At 41.2% G+C, this 21,813-nt stretch overlaps 1 protein-coding gene across 1 annotated transcript; it reads right to left on the bottom strand.

Annotated features, from left to right (window-relative positions):
• Positions 1-3,102: 3,102 nt before the first annotated feature.
• On the bottom strand, positions 3,103-19,953 carry LOC104488715 (contactin-associated protein-like 2; the record flags this gene model as incomplete). Its single annotated transcript, XM_010140109.1, has 3 exons — positions 3,103-3,302; positions 5,105-5,176; positions 19,723-19,953. Coding segments are annotated over 3 exons (503 nt in total), but the record flags the coding sequence as incomplete, so codon positions are not given.
• Between the last annotated feature and the right edge of the window lie 1,860 nt (positions 19,954-21,813).

Below are 21,813 nucleotides of genomic sequence, written 5' to 3'. Positions count from 1 at the left end.
ACACCATTCCCAAAAATTAAACACAAAGCAGACAGGCAGGAATTCAGCTCCAGTCACCAAATGCCTATACAGAGACCAGCTGCTAGTCTACAATGTCACCTCTAAGGTTCCATTTAAGAAGCAGCAAGAATTTTAATAATTAGAAAGGTTTCTAGAAAGTGACCGTATCACAAAAATAAAGACAAGATTGAAGATTATCAATGTTTTACCACAGCACTAATGATCTTCACATAAAGAGCTCCATGATGTCTGGTCAATGGAGAGATGCAGATGATCGCAACTTGATTTCAGAAATTTAAAATTTGTTTTTCAAATTTAAGACACTAATTTACAACTATTGCTTGTGCAATGGTCAAAGATTGCTTTCCACAAATTCTTGCTCACAGGGTTGTGGGAGATGAGCTGGTAATCTTTTTGAAAGTCAGAGAATAGATGTCACAGGCCTTACTACCATAACCCAGACAACTGCCCCTAGCTTCGCCAAGGACTCAGGCACAAAGACCAAGCCATCTTTCCCCTCTAGTGCCACGCTGAGGCATTTGGCAAATCTGCTCTGTGGCTGCTAATTCTGTCTCTCCCACATGAAGCAGAAGAGGACTCTAGTCTCTCAGGATACATAAGTCTGATCCTCCTCCCAGATATTAAACGTAGAATATACCAAGTACCTTTTTGCTGGAAACCAAATCCCAATCTATGCAAATGATGCTATGTTCACCTCTCTTGGTAACCTGGAGTTGCGGGCAAGAATGTTTTTCAGAGTGGACTAAAATACTATTAAAATAAAATTAATCATAAAATAATAAAGATAAGAGAATGCATTTTCAATCCTACAAAGACATCGGTGATTGCTATTTATTTTGCTGAATAACTAGTGGCACACACTAGATCCGTTCCATGCTGATACTCCCCAAGGGGTGGAGACTTACCTTACACTCATGATTAAACAAGAACAAGAAATCATCTGCTCGATTAAACACAAAAGAGGGAGAGGGTAATACTGGAGGCAAAAGACTACAGAGCACAAGAGTCACAGAGGTGATTTTTATGCCTACCTGAACCCCTCTGCGACAAAACATTACCTCAGAAACAGTAATTTTTTTTGAAACTGGCAATTTTTTTTTTAATGATAATTCCAAATCCATGAATGGAAGAAAGAAATGGGCTTGGTTTGCCCTGATATCTATATTCAATGAATTCAGAAAAGGATTTCAGGCCACCATCCTTAAACCCCAAACTATCTGACCTTGTCTGTCTGACAAGTTGTGCTTATAAATTTCTTCTCTGGTAAGACTCCAGTATCTTCTTCCCCCTCCAGGATTTTTTTTTTTTTTATTTTAAAGCATCGACTAGAATAACAAACGATACAGCCAAAAAGATGAGGAAATTAAAGATGTCAGCACTGCTTAGTGTAGCAGATTGCAGATTTGGGTGAAAAATAAATCTTTCTTGTACAGAAAAATGGATTAAATCTGTGCATACTAACCCCACCAATATTAAAGATAATGCAAATCTAGGACTGTCACGAACATAAATATTTTTAAAGGGAAATTCCTGGTATAGTTTCTGTTTTTAGCACATAGCAAATGCCCTGCAATACATTGATTCCTTCACTCTGTTCCACTGCAAAACCTGCCCATTAAGGCCTGAAATTCCTGTTCCACTGGAGAACCACGCTCCTCTACAGAGGCCAAGCTAAAGCCATGTTATTGCCATCAAAGGATATTAGGTCTTCAGGCTGCCCCTTTGCCTTTCCTACAGGCTGCCTGCTTTCTTCTCAGGTGACACCTACAACTTCCTTGGTCCAAAAGGGGACACAGAGTGCAATGATGCACTTGGCATTGGCCTCGCTACTCTTAAAAATGCCTTACAAATACAGCAAAATAGTTCAGGTAAATCTCTGTATGGAAAAGTAACTCTTCACTGTGAGCTGTATGTTTCTCATGTGCTCTGGCCAGAGTTTCCAAGCCTTGTTTGCCTCACTTTCCTTTCTGTGTGAACACTGCCAGCAGAGTCTTTCCTTGCAAAGGGAATGAAAAAGAATTTAAAGAATAAATTGCTATGCTAGAGGTGGAAAAGAAGTATTATGTGAAGCCTGTGGGTTCAAATGCATTTAGAACTGTACTAATATTTCTGCAACGGCCTATAAAAAAAAAAACCAGAAGCAAACAAAGTCTGGCTCTAACTCCCTACTACAATGCTTATGCCTAAGTACAGTATATGCCAATATGCCACAGGCAGAGCTGAATTTAAACTGGCATGTGCCTCAAGTTACCAGTGCCAAAGACACACGAACAGACTATATCTACAGACTCACACAGCATCATCCACCCTCAGAGACCAACAAAATAATAATAATAAAACCCCAAAGCTTCCTGTGCTTTAAGATGGCCCTCTCCGGTAGTAGCAGTATTTATAGTAACAGTATTTTTGCTGATGAGAATTGTACGTATTCATCAAAGTGCCTGGGTCAAGAAGATGGATCCTGCCAGGGTTGGCACAGGCTGACGATACTTTGAAAAACTGGCAAGTAAGATTTGCATCAACCCTCACCTCTCTGTCTCACCCCCAGCCCTGAACCCGTGGTTCAACGCCACCAAAATGACTGGTGGTACAGTCACGGTGCAGGGCTGAGGGCAGCCTGTGGGGAAGTGGCCAGCCATGAAGGAACACAATGTGGGGAAGAAGGGTCTGCCAGGACAGAACTACCCACAGTTTAAAAAATGTAAAAAACCAGCCCCACTTCTTGTTGCAGGTATCTAGAACACCTCTAAACACACAGAGAAATAGACAGGTATTACTGAAAGTTTTAACCAATGCTGAAGCCGCAAAACAGCTCTTTGTTGTAGTTGTTTCTATACGGAAGGGGCAATTCGCTGTAAATAAACATGAAAAAGTATTTTTTCTTAAATGCTTGAGATACTCTTTTTTTTTCCTCCAGTCTTAGTGGTATTTTCCTGTCACTTGCTCCTCCAGTTGTGCTGATCTTTTTACCACACGTGTGCTCAAGTGTCCGACGCTGAGTGTTCTCTCCCCACTGCAAGAATCATCCCAGTCCCACCCTGGCCCAGCTCATGTCCCACCCCAGGCCCCATCCCCATGGGTTTAGATAAGCCATTCCTTCTTGCTCTCATCAATGGTCTCCGTGAAGTTGGGGTCATTGTTCATGATGGCGGCGTCGGCGCTCTCGGCTGACTCTGCTCCTTTGGCCTCGTTGGTGTGGTAGGTTCCCTTGTGACGAAACATATAGCGGATAAGGAACACCAAGGTGCAGAGGATGGTGAAGATCACCACTGCGATGACGCCTACACAGAGGAGGAAAGAAAAGATGTCACTACTTAGGAAAACGCTTACAGATTTTGACACTAAGAAAGGATCCCACAACTCTTTTGAGCTGAGCCAAAGCTACCTGGGCAATTAAACATCACCAAAGTTGCTTGTTTTCCACTATTCCAACATTTATATATAGTCTTCTCTACACACAAAATGTCACTGAGTGGAGTCTGTTAGAGACTTTCATCCTGCAGGTAATTAATAATTAATCACCATTAATACCTACTTACAGAGGTGAAGCTTTGCTAACCACGAGGCAGAGAATGCCAAGTGCTCCCAAAACATGAAATGGTGATGTGTCACAGCCTAGGCAGCTCTCTGTGGGTGGAGTCACTGATGTATACTCTCCAGTCAATGGGCATATAGATCTATTAGCCCCTCAACATGGCTTGGAGAATTGGCTCGGACCACTGTTGGCTCACACCACCTACCAGGCACTGGCTCTACAAAATTACAGATGCAAGTACTTTATTGCCAGTCCTAGCCTTACTTGCTGCCCCTGCAATGGTCTGTTTGGGGTTCAGCCCTGTTACAGAGAAGTCTCATATATCTTACCCTCTTAGGCATATGTAACTATGTGCTAAAACAGCACTGTTCCTTTTTTTGGCCCTTCTCCACAGGCCTGAAGATCTTCCAGCATGAAGACATAATAAAATTCTGAGGTTATGATCTTGTGATCAGCCAGAACTATGTTATGTGATTTTTGTTAACTGACGTGTTGGACAGCCAGGCTGCTCAGAAGTGGCCTGAATTTTTCTGAGGAATGCAATGCTACCCTTCCAGTATTGTAAGGTTTAAAAGTATTAAGGAAAAGTTTTAAGTTGTAATAAAAATATAAATTAAAAAGGAAAAATAACATATCAAATCAAAAACAAAGCAGCTAATCTAAACCTGGTTATGGAAACATAGACCCTTGAGGGGGCTAGGGAAGGGAAACAAGAAATTCCATTGGACTGCATGTACTACTATACTCAGAGTGGCTTTACATACAAAAATCACCATCAGTGTGTCATTTTATATGCATTTAGAACCGACTGAAATCTAGTAGGCTAATCTTTACGATTTTTTTTTCCATAAGCCTTCAGAATTTGATGCAGTGACAATGTGCTCCCAAGGAGAGTTATGGTTCAACACTTACATGCTACTGGACAGGGCAGAGAAAATTGTGTATGTGCAATTATTTTAATTATTAATTAAAATTAATCAGGATCCTTATTTCTGGAGGCAGCTGGCCAGAAAGTCTTCAATGGAATGCTAATCTAAAGTTCCCGTTCTGGTGTTACTTAACATCACCTATCACACTGAATAGGACCTTCTGGCATATAAATAACAGCAGAACTTGGCTGCTAAGAACCCAAGGCAGGATCGTGAGGGATTTTTGTCATGGGTGGAGCGAATAGTGTTTGACATAGATTCATGCTGAATGTGCTGTAACTAGAAAAGTGTCCTTGCTACTTCATATAAATTAATTATTCTGTTAACATAAGTAACCACTGCAAAGTAGCTCCCCACATGGATGCTTAATATGTGGATTATGAATATCAGTATTTTGATTTGGTTAGAACTGAATCTGAGGAGACAAACTAAGAGAGAATGAACCATTTCACTAGGGCAATGTGTCTGCATGGGCTTAAACAAATTTCTATTTAACCTTGTTTAGGTGTAGTTTTCCCACAGTCAGCTCTTCGCAAATAGCTTGAAGATGTTACCAGCTGCAAGTCAGCTGTCCTAGTCATACTGCAAAGTATCTTAGAAAAGCAAACAGTTTTCCTACCTCCAATAATGGCAGAGTTTCTGTTAACTCCATCTCCTATAGCTTGACCGTTGTATGGAAAATCAGCACTGGCTGTAAACATGGAATTAAAGATTCGTGTTGTAATAGCAGTGAAACTTCACACGGTAGTTCAGAAAAACATCTAACATCCTCAAATACAACTGTAAGATAATTGTGTTCCCTAGATATTTATCTAAAGAAGAAGAAAAGAAAAAAATCTTTCACTATTATCTAATCCCTCAGAACTTTTTGCTTCCTCCTTTTAACAAAAATAAAATTAAAAATAAAATTAAAATAAAGGAGGTAAGCAGTGCTGTTAATACAGTTTTGTTGCTCTAACATAAATTCAGTAAGTTTCCTTAGCACAAAACAAAGCAAAAACCTTTCTTTCAAAAGCACGATCATACATAGATATTATTATAGACACTTTTGCCTTTGTCACTGCTATACACGTAAGATTCATAATTTTCAAGGACATCGTGACTGCCGTTGAGTACAACTGCAAGCTCTTTGGAAGAAAAACTGCCATTTGTTTTGCTGCTGCCCAGCCCAAGGTAAGCGAGGGGTTGCATTTTCTGTTGGTCAGAGCCGTGGAGCAGTTACCCAAAGGAGCACGAGCCAGCACCTTTGCTACTCTAGGAGGAAGCCCCGTGTGTCAGCTTAGCTGCTGCTGGAGGTGCTTTGGAGCTGAGAGGCAAGACTGTGAGCTGAGGCATGGCAGGCAGGAGCACCCATGGGAGAGGAGAGCCTCCAACAGACAGATGAGGAGAGGAAACACAGTCAGATGTGCCAGCACTCATCTGCCAGCACCTAAAAAGGAGACAATCCAGCAGAGCTGGATGAAAGGAATCAGTACAGGTTTAAAGTAGAATTTGGATAGTAGTCTTGGTTTTAACCTCCCGGAAACATTACAGAGGCAACATTTCAAAGGCAAGCTCATCAGTTAAACCTATCATCAGCATTTGTTTTAGAGTCAGACATTGCAACTAGACACTGCAGTGACGAAGCAAGCCCAGGAAGCGAGGTGAGTGGCTGCAATCATTCCCTTTGTTGTCACTGGACTATGGCATTGATTTTGAAATAGGAAAAATGTTGCTAAAAATACTTAACTGTCTCCAGTTAAAATAATCAAGGATACGAATTGCTTCTTAGGTCAGTATTTAAACCGCAGCTGTATCTTTCTTGCTTGATGGATTAGGTGATACTGTATCAAAGTAATCAATTGCCTTTACAGGCCAACCCAAAAACTGGCTAAGGGAATTCAACTGCCTTTCTGTTAGCGTGGAGTAAAATCCATAATAAAGTTCCTCTTGTATTGCGAAGCAGCTGCACAAAAGAATGAATGGCTTCAGCTCGCCACGTGGCCTGAAAAGAGGTTTGGGGCTAGAGTAGCCTTCTGTGTGCCTGCTCTGGAGGAGAGTCAAACCAGCTATGTGTGGAGCAGCTAGTGTTTGGCTGGTTGCCTGTGGGACAAAGAGCATTTCTCAGTGCTCAGCGGAGGGGGTCTGGCCAGCAGCACTTGTGCCTTTGACATTAGTTGGTGCTCTGGCTTCTGAAAACAGCATTTCTGCACCTCTCAGAAACAAACCAGGCTAAAAAACGTAGAAGATGAAACCATACCTGGTTCCATAAATAACACTAAGGAGAAAAACATCAATTTGCCAAGTTGCAAGGAACTCCTCTCCGCCATTCTAACCCAAAAAGGAGTCCTCTCACCATAGCAGCAGCACCACAGGTACTTAACAAATCCTGCCACTTCCCACTTCATTTGGAGTTGCTCTCCTGTGTTCCCAAACAAGAAATCTTAAAAACAGCAGCGGTCACAGTTCCCCCTTATTTTACAACTCAGTAGTATATTTTATCTTCTTTTAAAAGGTTGTTTCAAGGACTACAGCACTAGCGAAGTGTGAAGAAAGAGGAAAGCTGCTGTTCAGGGCAGCATGATCCCTCCCAAGGTGCCACATCACAATGGCTACGCTACAAAGGATTCCTGGCAGATGGAAGATGACAGTTTATGATGTTCCACAGAAGTACACCGCAGGACAACGAAGAACATGAAGCACCATGCCAAGCTACATCCTTGATCTTGTCTGAGACCTGCTGCTAGGATGGGACCTGATGCCTTTGTCCAAAGCTGCTTCCCATTGTCATCATGGATCGTTGTCCACTGGATCAACAAGCAGATGTAACTAACTCTGAGACTCTCATCTCTGCCAGAGAGGAAACAGGAGCAGGAGTCTGGGGGCAGGGGACAACCTATTTCAACAAGAGTTCACCATAAGATTGGATAAAGGTGTGTCCTGCTGCAACTGCTGGAGAACCAGGAGTACTGTAGTGAGAAAAGGAGCTTAGACATTCGTGAATCTTTCTGTCAAAGCACCTATGGCAGTGTTGGCAGCTATTATCTCCATAATTAAGGATTTCCTGTTCTACTACTCTTAGGTAAGCAGGAGACCGGCTTTTCTACTATGGCTTTTTTTTTTTTTTTTTGACGGAAAAGTTACATCTAAAATCTCAGCCAGGTGTGGGGTTATAGATTATCTTTTGCTGCAGAAGTGCCTTTAGCAGTTTTTTACTTAATGAATTACTAGAGATGGATAGAGGAGGAAGAAAAGAACTCATTACTTTCTTTTTTTAGTTGTAAATTCCCTTGAAATTCTTCTGGGCAGCAGTAGCTTCTCAAATGATCAGAAATAGCTACAGATCAGAGAACTTAAAAAGGGTAAATCCTGCCACAGCAATTAGGCAAAAGAGAATGTTTAAGGGCACATTCCTTGACCCTCCAAGGTGTGCTAAACAACAGAGTACTGTCACCAACAGGCATGTAGTACAGGCATTTCAGATAGCAGTTACGTCATTTAAACATGGTGATTTGTCTCTGACCTTCCTACAGTCATATTCCTTGGCAATATTAAGCAACTTTGTCAAGAAGACAACTAATGAGATTCTTTCTTTCATCCCTGCTGAAATCCAGGAACTAAACAAGGTAAGATCATGTTAGAGCAGGCTGTCAAAGGCACAACAGTAACACTGATGCTCTGGTAAAAGTACAGAAGACTACTGAGTGCCGTTCTAGGGTTGTAAAGAGTAACTCCTAAAATGTTTTAAAATGACCAGTCAGATAAAATGAATAGTTACTACTGACTCTCATGTTCCATGGGAATCTAAATCTCACTAGTATAATAACTAGCTCGCATGGCTGTAATATGCAGATGAAGTACAGGGTGAGTTGCTAATGGACAAGTGTGTGTCTTCATTTCTCTTTCGCAGCTGAGAACACCTCCTTCCTGTTCAGATCCTTCCATTACCACGGTGACATTAATTCTAACTACATGTCTCAGCAAGCCCTTTTGTGATGCCTGACACTTGCACCTCGACAGCTTCAAATCATGACTTGCCCACAGCACATAGGTGCCACGGAGCTGCGGTTGCTCTACATAGTTACCTTGCAAAGCCCCTCTGCACAGTAAGTGGACTGTGAATGTAATGCAAGGTGGGTGTGGGGAGGATACTCCAGGAGTTTTGGTCTACATGCTGTGCTACCTAATTGTTAGCTGGGGCCATTCAGTTTTCCTTTATTAACTGTTCTACAGAGGCTGTTTTTGAGCAACCGATTCCCATCTGGTCTGAGGATCATACTGGAAAGCTCCTTAGGAGCTTTTTCTGAATCTTCCCTAGGTTTCTCTGAGCAGCCAGAATCTCACTTGTGTGAAACAAATCATGAAGAACAGAGCACAGAGCTTTGTGATCTATCCTGGAGAACAGTTACATATTGGCCCAAGAGACGTGCTGCCAGTTCCCTGAAATCCTCTGCTCGTGCAGTTGTGGCACAGAGCCATCGGTTTGCTGTCAGGACACACCAAAGATATTTTCCTAAAACCTACAGCTAGCACAGGGACAGATCAAACTGTACCAGGAAATGCTAAGCTCGTCTGCAGTTTACCATCACCACTTCATTTGGTTCCGTTCCAGAACCGAAGCTGGGCAATGCTGTTCTTTGCACCCTGTCTTCCCACAGCAGGCCACCGGGTATGCTTCAAACACCATCCTCCTGAAGCTAATTTATGTAAAAGAACACAGCAAACTCTGCTTTCTCTTTCTTTCATGGGCTGCTGTCTATGAAGCCATAGGTTCCATAACCACAGCAGAGATCTACACTCTGAACTATGTTTTGCACTTCTCAGCTTTCTGTTGTTAGTCTTGGGGCAAGCTGCGTTAAAGGAAATTTGCAGCACCTAAAACGGTGATCAAAGACTGACTACAGGCAAAATCCATGTTTTGGCCATCATTTTAATGACATTTGAAATTTTAGATGACCACAAAAATGCAGCAGGAGACCTGCCATCATCCAGCATGCTCAGCATGGTCATTGCCACAGCAGCTGCACTCACTGAACAGAAAGGGGAGATGGGACTGGATAAACACGCTATAATCAAGATGAGATGTTAAAGATGACAGATGTGATGATTTAAGAGTGAATGATAATTTTGCTTCATTATAGTAGGTGTGACCTGCCATTTTCAGAGGGAGAGTTTTTACAGTGGATCCCACATAAAAGCCTTTTGCAAATTTACAAAATTGAAATGCAAAATGACCCTGTTACAAGTAGAAAAGTGGTCCAGAATGTGGATGTGGGTAGAGAAAAGGAGCAAAAGGCTATTCAGTAAAGGCAAGAGGCAAACAAAACCCAAACTTTTGGTTTGGAGACTTTTCAGCTAGAGAGAAGTACCGAGAAGTTCAAAATGAAAGGCAAATCTCATTTTGACATATGCTACCAGGAGTGTGACGTATACGTGTCTGGAAGCAATTTTTTTAATGGAACTTTTTCACTGAGTGGGCAAGCCTTAGTTAAAATACACCACACTACAAAGGAAGATGCAGTTTAGATTTGCCTCAAAAAATAAAGGGTAGGAGTGATCACAGTTCTAGAACAAACAACGGGCAAAGTCTGTGAAATGCTGGAAATTGAGTTTGTTCAGCCTAGAACTAACACATGTTGCAAGGCTGCTGTCACCTTTCACCTTTATGGCTGTCCACAATTTTGAGAGATGTTATCCCATTATGAACTCCCAAGAAGCAACTGGAACAACAGGATCTGGTGATCACAAGGTATGTAAAACCACCAGCAAAAAGACTTTTATTAAAAGTAGAACAGTGACAGTAGAAAATAAAAGCAAAGATTTGAAGTACAACTCTTCCTCCTAATTCTGTTTTGCAGCCAGGCACCCAAGAATTGAGATTGTAAAGAGAGCCAACACTCACTGACGCCTTAGGATTTTGAGAAAGTGCTGGACACTAGATCCACACACTAAACTATTTCTCCATAGGACCATAACACAGAGGAAAACAAAAGCAAGTTCTCTGGCTGCGTTTTGTCAAATTATGTCAGCTTGACTGGTCAGGTGAGACTGTACTGCTACGGTTTGAAATTATAGAGCGCTCTTTATTACAGACTGTAAGTGCAGAAACTGATTATAGGAACTAATGTGCAGTCACAGCTGCATGCCCATTCCTGAAGGGTCTGGATTTCAAGAGAAACTCTAAACCCACGTACAGAAATGATGGAGCAGGAGTAAACAACTCCATTACACAGCTCTACATCAAAGGTGAACATCAGAGCCCGTAGACTCCAGTTGCCCTTTCTCACTCATCCCACTGCTCATGCCCATCCCACCCACTGCTCTCCTCTTGCATGTGAACTCTTCCTCCTGTGTGTGAAGAGCTCCCATGACAAGTAAGCTACTGCAATTCAGATAAATTAAAAAAAATTTTGAAGCAGTATTAAAAATGCTGTCTTTTTATGCTGCTAGTTACATCCTGTGGTGAAAGTTCTTCTGGGTTTTTTGTTTTTTTTTTTTTTTTTCCCCTACTTCCCCAAGCTGAAAACAGAGAAGGGAGGAAAACAAACCATACTCCTGCTTTTCTAGGCATTTGAGAGCAAATTCTGAGGGAGGACTGTTTAAACTCTGTTAACAGAGTTTACTTGATGTCCCACTAATACTAGCTTAAGTATAGAACTGAGAATTTAGCTGAAATTATTTTTAATATTAAACACTTCTAAGTTTAGATTAAAAAATTCCACACTTACCCAACCATAAAATATTTAAAAGATATTATTAACCATATTGTTTGTAAAAGGTAATTTTTGTTCTAACATAGTATACAGGGTCAATAATCGGTCCTTGAATTTTTAGGGATGCCTCAAATGTAGCATTAAAGGGTTACAAGTAAATCCCTATTATAAACCATTTTTCTGTCTTTATGGTAATAGAAGTCTTCACAGTCACAGACTTGATAAATTTTTTTTGGTGCAAGTTACAGGATATTGGAAAAAAATGCACCCACGTAGCAATTCTGAAAATTCCAGAGCGGATGCGCAGCTTAGAGGAAAAATCAGGGTTTTTCACTTTAAAAATGTCATCTTCTTCTCTTAGCTGCCAATAATGCAAATTATTTGGAAGACGAAAGTGTCAACATCGCATAAAAATCAACTAATTTCTTCAATCCTTTGCAACCTTCTTGGCTGGGAGGGCTAGGAAGGAAAGAAAGCTGGATAAAAACCTTCATAAATGACACAAAAGTCCTCTAACACATTAGTGCTATTTGGACAAATTTTCTAAACTAAGTTTTGTCAGATATGTTCTGTTAGATCAGAAACATTTTGTAGGGTTGAATTTTTTTTTCCTAAGAATTTTTCACTGAATCTAAGTGGTTTTACTGACAGCTACTGGAGACTTCTGCTGAGACAGAGACATACACAGAGATGAAGGAAGACACAAAACCTTTGGTTTTACATTTTTGGTGTGAAGGCTCTCTAATCGCATCTTTTTATTCCAATATGAAATGAGTATAAATAAAAAAATCCTCTGAAATGATGGCTTAATTGAAACATTGTCCTCTGAACAGCCCTTCTGTGTGCAAACACCTGTGGGAAAGTAAGTGTGGATTTCAGAAGAAAGAGTTGTTGGATGTTTCTGTTAAACAAAGCATGAATTTTTGAGTGCACAATGGAAATGCCAACAATTAACAATGGCAGCTCTTGGGGAAAACTCACTGAACATTCCGAAGTCAGAGAACAGGGACAATGCAAATTCTCAACACTAGACACCAGAGCTGACAACACGATTAGTGAAGCCAGTTGCTTCTGAACTGTAATTAGCCCTTTAATTTCCTTCTGCAGGCGACTTGCTGTCCATACTCTTAAGGAGAGGAGGAAATGGAGGCTTATGAATGGCTTGCTCCAAGAAAGCAGTACAATTCTTTCTTTCAGTTTAAAAAGAAATCTTCCCAGCAAAGGGACCGAAAAACTTGTGCCTTATTAGGATACCCATCCTCACAGCTTAAACTCCCCCAAATCAGTGCTGGGAGAAATTCCTGTACTGTCTGTTGGGTGGGTTAGGTGTTTCTCCCCTGCCTCCTCCTTTGTATGGTCATTTCCCCACAGTAAATTTTACACTTTCTTCTGCACACAAGCAAGTAATTGTACAAAGTAGTGGCAAGACCAAAACACTTTTTAAATTTAGTAACTGATACTTGTATACTACAGAATTTTATTCCTTATTTTAATAGGAGAGCAGATATTTAGTATCACTTCTGGATTGTGTTTGTCTGTAGTTTGAACTTCAGCAAGTTCTGTCTCTGAGGTTGTATTTTGAACATTTACTCTACTAAATCTCCAGTTGATTTGCAGCTCGCTAGAACACGCCCACCCGTCAAAGATCTAAACTCATCTGCCTTTTAACTTCTGGTCTGACTGACACTGGGTCTCACTATGTCTCCAGGCAAGAACTACTAGTGTGTTAGTCATGCTGGCATAAGCTATCACTTTGAAGAAAATTTTATGAGCAGGGCTTACATTTCACCTGTTAAGGCAGACAAACAAATCCTTCCTTTTATAATGAATGTAGAGTATGAAACGCTTCAGTGCTCTCACGTGAACAGTGGAGTTCAGTGCTGGTCAAAGCCTGGCTGTATGTAGCTAATCGCTGATAACGGATCACAGGGAATACTTGAAAGAAACTAAAAACAAACAAAAAAATCTAACCCAACTAACAGGAATACTGAACAAGCCTGTAAACTTATGACAGCTACAAAAAAGGAGAAAAAAAAAAAGAAAAGATGGACTTTATTTACTGAAGTCATTGGAAGAAAGGGCATCTCACAGCCAGGATATGAACAACAAGATCAGGTTCTGCACTTTTTTGCATTCATACACTTATGAAAAAGAAAGGTTTGGATTGGGGATGAGGAATGGGTTGGATTGGAGAATTTAAACTTAAAATAAACATTAATAGCTGTAATGACCTGACTAATCTAGAATAACCTTTTAAAAAGGAAGTGAAATGCTTTTCAGCCTAGGGAAAGGAAAAAGAAGGCAGTCACATGAAGTGCTCAGGCATTTAAATGCTTCCTTCTCTACTCCATTTTTTTCTTAATTTATTCCAGCCCTATTTTACTCATTAAGGCTGTACTTGTGGAAAAAATACAGTCTTTGCAGAGGATGGAAAACATTTTGTTTTTAATATTACCACCTTCCTGTCTTGACGTTAGGTAGCAGCATTAACATTCAGATCACTACTTATGACATAGCTACAATGCTGGTCTCTCAATGAATGCCAGAAGAATTTACTAGCTTGGCAGTCTGTCAGCTGTCTGGTACACTAGACAGAGTGTCAGAAATTTCACACTGAAATTACATATTCCTAAAGGAAAGAGAAAGCTATGTATAATTGCGTGAAGGAACTAGATGAGACCGAGGGAGGCATTTTTATTGCCAATCAATAGAGAGATTTACAGTAATTCAAGCACCATAATTAAGCCCTTTAAGGATGAAGCACTGATTGTGCCAAATCTCAGACAGATGCTCTTCCCACTTAGCTGCTGGATGGGGAGGAGAAAAATAGAAACTGTTGCATATCAATGTTCACTACTTACCTTCTTGTGCGCAAGAAACACTTGGTGCTTAGAAACAGAGCTATGAGTTTCTGTTAGACTTAATCCCCAACTGTCTGAAAAAAATGCCACCTTTGTGTTCGAAAACATCTCAGGTCAGAGCTGTGAACTATTGTGGTAGAACTGGGGGTGAACGCTGGTCACTCTCAGCAGAGGAACTGTCAGCTTGCAGGGCAGATTGCAAGTGTATCCTCCATCTTTTCTATAGGGAATATAAATATTGAACTAGCTTACAGGCAGACAAAGAGCCTCCCTATGTTTACATGCTATGTTAATTAAAAAAATCCCAACCACCTCGAGTGATCAATAACTTCAAAGAGAGATTCTGGCATTATTTTCTGATTGAAGGACAGGTAACTAATCCTGTTTGCTATGCTTGAAAAAGTACAAGTGTCATTTTATTCTAGTAAGTAAGTGCATTCACACCCATTTCTAATTTTGCTGACACCTAGGAGATCACATTTAGATGTGTAAGATGGCATCATGAACAAAAGCGTTGCACCTCTTTTGTCCCTTCTGCCACCTCCTGCCAGGACTCGCTTGCCTCTTGCAGGAAGCCTGTCGAAGTGACCCTACTCCCCTGCTGTGCCTTAGAGGAGAGAATGAGTGCTGTGTCACACATCACCATTGATTATAATCCTCCTGCTGCTGGATTCACTGATGCGTAGGAGACTCTTTCAATGTCTGTGGCCAGGAGAAGACCCTTTTGTTCATGTGTTTGTAACCTAAGACCACTGTGAGGACTGACCTGACACCCTCCAGCAAGTTACACCTTTGATCCTTACTTCCCGCTGCACCATTCCTAACGAGCCCTTGACAAGGGCAAGAGCTATTTCCTGTCTCTCTAGCCACATCCGTACCAGTGGACATTTGACACAGCTTCTCATCAGATGCTGCCCCTCTGCCCTCTGAGATGTGGGTACCAGCTGTCAGAGGGTGGGATGGCAACCCAACTGCTGGTGTCTGAATTGGGAAGGTGATGCTTTCTCTTAGTCCAGAAATCAACTGCAATCTTTCACTTGACAAAGATAAGTACTTCTTTCACAGAGCCAGTACTCGATCCTCCCACGCTCTTCTCCTGACACCACCTGCTCAAGGAAGGGGGATGAATTTGTACAAAAGGGAGTTAATCCTGCAGGCAGCCTTTTTAATCTTGATGACAGTGTTGCATGTCTTCATACAATGTTCTTGCCAGTCATGCTCAATATAGGTTTCAAAGTAAGCTGCTGATTCTTAAAAGGCAAGGCCTTTCACCTTCTACAAAAATTCAACAGCTTTTAGGGTTTAAATATGTACAGTCAGAAAAAAGTCACACCATTGGAAGAACATCGCAAACCTAACATTTAATCCTGCTCCATCTAATTCTTAGAATGTTGAAGCTAATCTGGGTTTAAGTGAAACCCATATTAAAGACTCCAGATGCCATTCTATCTGAACTCAGAATAAATTAATCTTGCAGCTACACAGTGCCACGACAGCTTAGAGGTGCTAAAGCACGGTTTGTCAGCTGTGGTATGTACCTTCCCTCGCCTGGCATCTCTTGCTCATACTAACATCAGGAGTGGATAGTTTGGGAAGCTGGAGCATATTTTACCTAAAATGGAGAGGTACTTACATATAGAAGGTTTATTTTATCTTTTTTATATAAATAGTGAAAGATTATAAGTGAACCTTAAATAGTAACTGCAGAACCTTTGTTTTAGATTAAAACACCCACAAACTGAACAACTCCACCTCAACAATACGCATCTTCTGATTGTAAGTACAAGGCACTTTAGATGTGGGCATTTATCTACTACAAAAATAATCATCTGTTTAGGCTTTTGTTTGCTTCTCTACAACGAGCAAGATGTCAGTTATCAGTGACATATATCTTAGCTAATTTGTACTGAGAGATATTTAAAAAACCCTTGGTGATTAGCCTTTTTTTTACACATGCTACAGTAATAGATAATAAAATGCATGCTAATATAGTTAAAGGCATGCAATTATACATTCTTTTTAGACATGTATGCCAGACAGGTAATTCGCTGGGTTTCGACAACATATAAAGTTAGGACAAGTCATTTTAAAATATTATAGTCATTGATCAGGCTCTTTTTCACCTCCTTTCCATACTCATTTTGTTGTAGCAAGGTAAATCAGATTGTCTGACATGAAGTGAGATATTACAGGTGGGAGGAAAACACAGGAAAACACACTAATATTGATGATCTGCTCCGTTTTGATTATTGACTTTTTTTTTTTTAAATTACCAGAAAGTCACATTCTAGAAAAGAATTGATATGTGGAATTCCTGTGCTTTATTACCACCAGGAAAGGATCACCATAGCAACAGGAAAAGACTATGTATTGCAACAACGCTCACAAGCTGAACAAGGGAATGGTTTAAGATAACGTCCCAGTAGCATGGCAAAATGACAGCCAGGGGTGGGAAGGAAGGGAAGAGGCATTTTTATAATGAAAAAAAAATTTAAAAAGAACGAATATTTCAATATATGCTAATTCAAGGCTAATGGAAAGTGCAAGACATGAATCAAGAAGCAGTATGGCCCATTTTTCTGGGGAACAACTCAACAAGGTTTCCTCACTGATAAATCCCTGAACTCATCTCTAAGAGTCAACTGTAAGTGACTGATGTGTGTCTTTATGATTTTCCCTTTGGCCTCTCTGTTATGGCATCCAAAATATTTTCAGCTAGCGGGTGTCCACACAGTAACTAGGTAGAAGAGTTCAAGGCAAACATTTCATGTAGGTCACCTGTCAGGTAGAACCTGCTTAGGATCTAGTAATTATCTGTAAGGTCTGATCCACCACTGCAGTTTGGAGGTGAAAGGATCCTTAGATTTACCTTCTGGTGTATCTGCCCTATTTAGACACTTATATTTTATCCCCTCATACAACATTTTCCAACCTCAAACTTCAGTTCTACAGTATTTGAGAAGCAAAGCTATAAACTACATTTAACTCAAAATATGAATCAAGATGAGTGCAGATTATGTCACTGAATGAGATTTAAACTATATCACACTTGCCACTATTTTTTTCCTGATCTTATCTTTTCACTACAAACCACTTGTCCTCAACTCTCACACTATTTAAAATGAAATAGGTGACATAATAATAAAAACTACAGATAAAAATATGCATGAAATGAGAAATCCTGTACCTAATAACTGTTGCTTTCAAAGCCATGTTCACTTCAACCATTTCTTTGTGGCAGAGTGACCGCAGCTTTTGCTTTAGCACCACTACAAGTGTTCCTGTGAATTTCAAAATAACATTTTGTCTTTGCCCCTTCAGCCATTTTAGTTAAGGAGTAAACTCACACAGAGAGTACTGAGACGATTCCAGCTCTAGAGCCAGTGGAACCATTACCTATACCTCTGATTTTTCCACTTTCTTTCAACTTAGAAAGTCTTGTAGTATGGATTGGGAAACACAAAAAAATCCTCAGAGCAAACTGCCAATTTGCTAATGCACAATGGCACTAAACCCAAACATTTTCATTTACCAGTCATCAAGATCATCTGTATGTGAGGTTGCACGGTCTACAATATACATCTTTCCTGAGTCTGCAGAGCTAGCTGTGACAGCGCACCAGAGATACTTTTACAAAAACTGAGTTGTTCTTACCCGACACCGATAAATGAGTTGCTGTGATACCTCCTCTTAGTATGCAAATGTCACCCAGAAAGGCAGGACTTGTTCATCCACACCTCAATGTCCTTTTGCTCCCGCCCCAATGAAACACCATCCCTTGCTGTGAAATTTCTTTCTACCTTAGCTCAGCTGACATTGTTGGTCCCATTCTGTACAGCAGACCCTCACCAGAAGTCTTCAAACCAAAATGAACTTTTTCCTTCCACTGCTGTGGAGCTCTGGACAGGACAAGAGGAGGTGTCCCTAGCTCCCAATCATACTAAAGCTTCTCATCACCAAAAATGAAGGTGGGTCACTTGCACTCTGGCTCTGAACCAGTCAAGTCCAGCTACGGCAATGAGTTTTTTTTTACTGGGCAAAAGCTAACAGACAGCTTGAGCCAACCTAGCTGTATGCTGTATGTCCCCTGATATCTTTCTTGCTGGCTCCATGAAGGAGTACTACAATTAATCCAGAAGAAAATGCATTAATTTCTAATTTGTCAGGTGAACAAAGCTGAATCAACTCAGCAAAAGTTTCCAAGATGAGACTGAGTCAACACATGGACAAGTGTAATAGCATGTGGCGAGGACAAACAGGATTTCCCTCTTCTAACACTAGGAGCTATTAGGAACAGTTCAACTGTCTGGAATAAATCTCACCATAGTCTTTTGCTAGCTTGCAGTCAAATTATCTGTAGGAAAAAGAAACCAAACAAAAATTAACAACCAACACCCCTTAGGTGCACAGGATTCACAGCAGCAGTGCATCCTCAAGAAGCTTAAAGGTACGAGCCAGTGCGTTATCCTTCAGGAAATGTGCTTTTACAGAAACAGGAGCACAGAGCATAACCTTCAGGTACAAACTGACGTATTAATTTCAGAGAAGAAACAGACTACTAATTTGTGAGGAAAAAAATTCAAGTAGGAAGACTGCATTATAAAGAAGGAAAAGACGTACTGAAATCTTACAATGGCATGGCCATAAGGAGGGAGTGGCAGATTTTAGGGCATGATACTGCTTGTATAGATGTTCGGGACCCTCAGACCTGGAATATCTGCCTCTCACTTCATACTTCTATGAAAGACATATATACTGTCCTCTTTCATAGGAAAACTGGCAGATAGATGCACCCTCAAACATAACAGGGAAAGACTAATTGATATCAAAATAATTACAGTCCCGGTTTTTCCTCCGGAATTTTTCATTTTATACCACTGTAAAAACACCAACTTTGCCAGGACAGGTTATAATTTACACTGTTAAAAGGCAAATAGGGACAAAATACAGGAGAGAGGTCAACATACACCTGACCCTACGTATGTAAAGGGAACAGATTTTCTTTCTTTTTTTAAAGTATTTATCTGACACCCAAGAAGCAAAATAAAAAAACCCCTCAACATTTAGGCACAATGTATAATTTCAAAGACTGTCAGTCACAAAGCAGGATGAGATTGCTGGGATCAGCAAATTGTTTTGGCTTTCCAGCATTTTCAGCATGAGATGAATGCAATCACATCTAATGGGATTTCCCATTAAACATGGTCTAAGGAAAGCAGACATTTCAGGAAACAAATCAGCACTTTTTAATATATTTATGCCTAAAATTAGATTTACTTTTTCTGTATGTAGCTGACTACAATATACTCACTTTATTAGGAATACAGCATAAGAAATGCTACTGTACCCTTTTTATCTGTACTCGCAACCTTTTGCTGACTACATACCCAATGCTACAGAGAAAGTGCTATCACAGCAGTTAGGCCAAAACGCAACATTCAAACAGTGTGAGACTTAAGGGAAGGAAAAATAAAGCAGAATATTAAAAAAGGAAAGTATCTGTAACTGCATTTAGAATTGGTGGCAAATTTCTGTCCTTCCAGCTTTTCATTTCCTACAGTGATTATAGCCCTACAGTCATCTATCAATCACATCCTTTCTGTCTGGGTTTTCCTTACAGAAGGTGGATGTATTTCTTCTCTGAACTGCTCTGCTGAGCTAACACGGCATGCACCACAGCTTACCTGAGTCTAAGTGCCAAGGGTCGGTAGCAGCTGACATTGGTGGGATGGTGAGGGGAGAAGCTCCACAGTTGGATTCCACCAGTTCTCCTTCGATGTGGACGTGAGAGGAGGCGTTGGTAGGTCTCAGAGCTGCTTTGAGTGGAGCAATCTGGTTGAACTGTACTCTTGACAGGCAGCCAGTGAATCCTGGGGTGTTGTATTTATATATATCTTGGTCAATCTTGCCGATTTCTATGGGAAATGAAGGAGAAAAAAAAAAAGATTAATCAAAACAATTCACTGCTTTGGAAAGCACAGTTGGTCTGACACTTGATTCCCAGAGCTCAGTTCCCAAGTCTCACTCTCAGGAGACTGAGAACACGTCAGACCTTGCCAAGTTTTTTTACATTTCATTACAGATGGAAACCTTCAGGCATCGATGTGACTCGGTTTCACTGCTATGCTATCATTAAAATGAAAGGCTGTTGTGAAGGAGTCATCAGAGAACAAAAGGCCAGGAAAAAATTTTTTCCGCAAGAAGAGGTGGCAAAAGAGAGGGGCAGAGGGACAGTCGTTGCCAGCGCCTCTTCTCCTGGCTGAAGCTGCTGCTGGAGATATGCTCCTTCCTGCACCCTGGCCTGTCTGGTCCCTCTTGGTGGGCCAGGCCCCCTCCTGTTCGCTCCCATCCCCCTCCTGTCTCCTGGTCAGCACACCAAGTGTCCCTTCACCGGGAGACTATGTGCCCCTTTGCCAGAAGACCACAGGTTCCTTTGCCCAGAGACCACGTGACCCTTTGGCTTGAGGTGGGAAACTGCCCCTCTTTGGTCTCCTTCCTTCGTCCGGCAGTGATGAGAGGTGGCAGGAGCCCATCCAACCCTGCTGCGGGCTGAGGAGCAGCGTGCGTGCTCCCGTGCCTCCACGGCCGGGCATGTGTCGGCTGAGAGCCTGCTGCAAATCAGCCGCTTGACCCCCCGCCACTGTGGGCTGATCGGCCAGCTGGCATCCACGAGCAGAGCACGGGGCTCCACCATCGCTCTCTAGAACAGCCACTGTCCCTCAAAGTCGTCCCCCCAAGCAGCTTTCTCCCTTCTAAAACACCAGTTAAGATGATCCCAAAATGGCAGCTGTAAAACATGGCACATGCTCTTACTACCCAGGAACCTGCGAGCTGCTCGCAGCTGACTTAAGCCTTCTTAAGCCTGAGTCACAACTGAAACAAAACTGGCACACTCTGTCAGCTGGCTGCGTTAGAGGGTGTAATATCACTTCAAAGCCTCGCTGCCGTGTCTAATATTTACACAGCAGTGAGGAATTTGGCTGCCTTTCTTCCTCGGTGGCACAACGTAAATGAAAATGACTACATGGCAGCATTGCGCTTGGGCTGTACCAGAGAGTATTGCTCCAGAGACAATGAGATGCTTCAAACTGCCTTTCCCTGGGCCAGCAGGGGCAGGAGTTAATGCCTGGAGCTTGAAGACTGTGGAAAAAAATCAGACTGAGCCAAGCAAAGCAAGAGAGTATCCCAGGGGCAGAGAACAGGGAGCAGCCCCTTGTTGTTCAAAGGCAACTTTTCTACATAGGAACAAGGATAATGGCTTGAAAAATTTTCTTTCTTGAAAAAATAACATGTATAAATCATAATGTAGTGTCAAAGAGGGTTCTCCTGAGAAGTGTGAGGAGCAAGAGGAAAAGAGTTTTATTGTAAGAGTTTGTGAAAGAGCTGGGAAACAAAGCAACCAAAGCACATCTGGGTTTGAATTTTGCTACCAAAACAAAAAATCAAACCAAACCAAAACAAAAAAAATCAAATTAGAGTTATTACAAAATACGTTAGAAACCTTTTGGATGTTCAGTTCTAACCAGCCTGGGATCAGTTATATGATGTCTGAGCTGCTGACTGGGCTCCCTAAAAACTACTATGATACATATGTCGGTGTTATTCCTAAGAGTACTGAGGGTTTTACATCAGAGATATGTATGAGGAGTTTCAAGGCTACAAACCAGGCAGGGCATTTCAAGTACACTTTATTTTTTGAGTTTACACATTAAACATGAAGTAGGGGAAAACTGGTGGAAACTGTACAAATCTTGAGCATGACTAAAACAGCTTCT

Source organism: Buceros rhinoceros, unplaced genomic scaffold (assembly GCF_000710305.1).
Source record: "Buceros rhinoceros silvestris isolate BGI_N320 unplaced genomic scaffold, ASM71030v1 scaffold5707, whole genome shotgun sequence".
Lineage (NCBI taxonomy): Eukaryota > Metazoa > Chordata > Aves > Bucerotiformes > Bucerotidae > Buceros > Buceros rhinoceros.
Note: the sequence above shows the minus strand (reverse complement) of the source record. Positions and strands in the feature narration are given on the sequence as shown.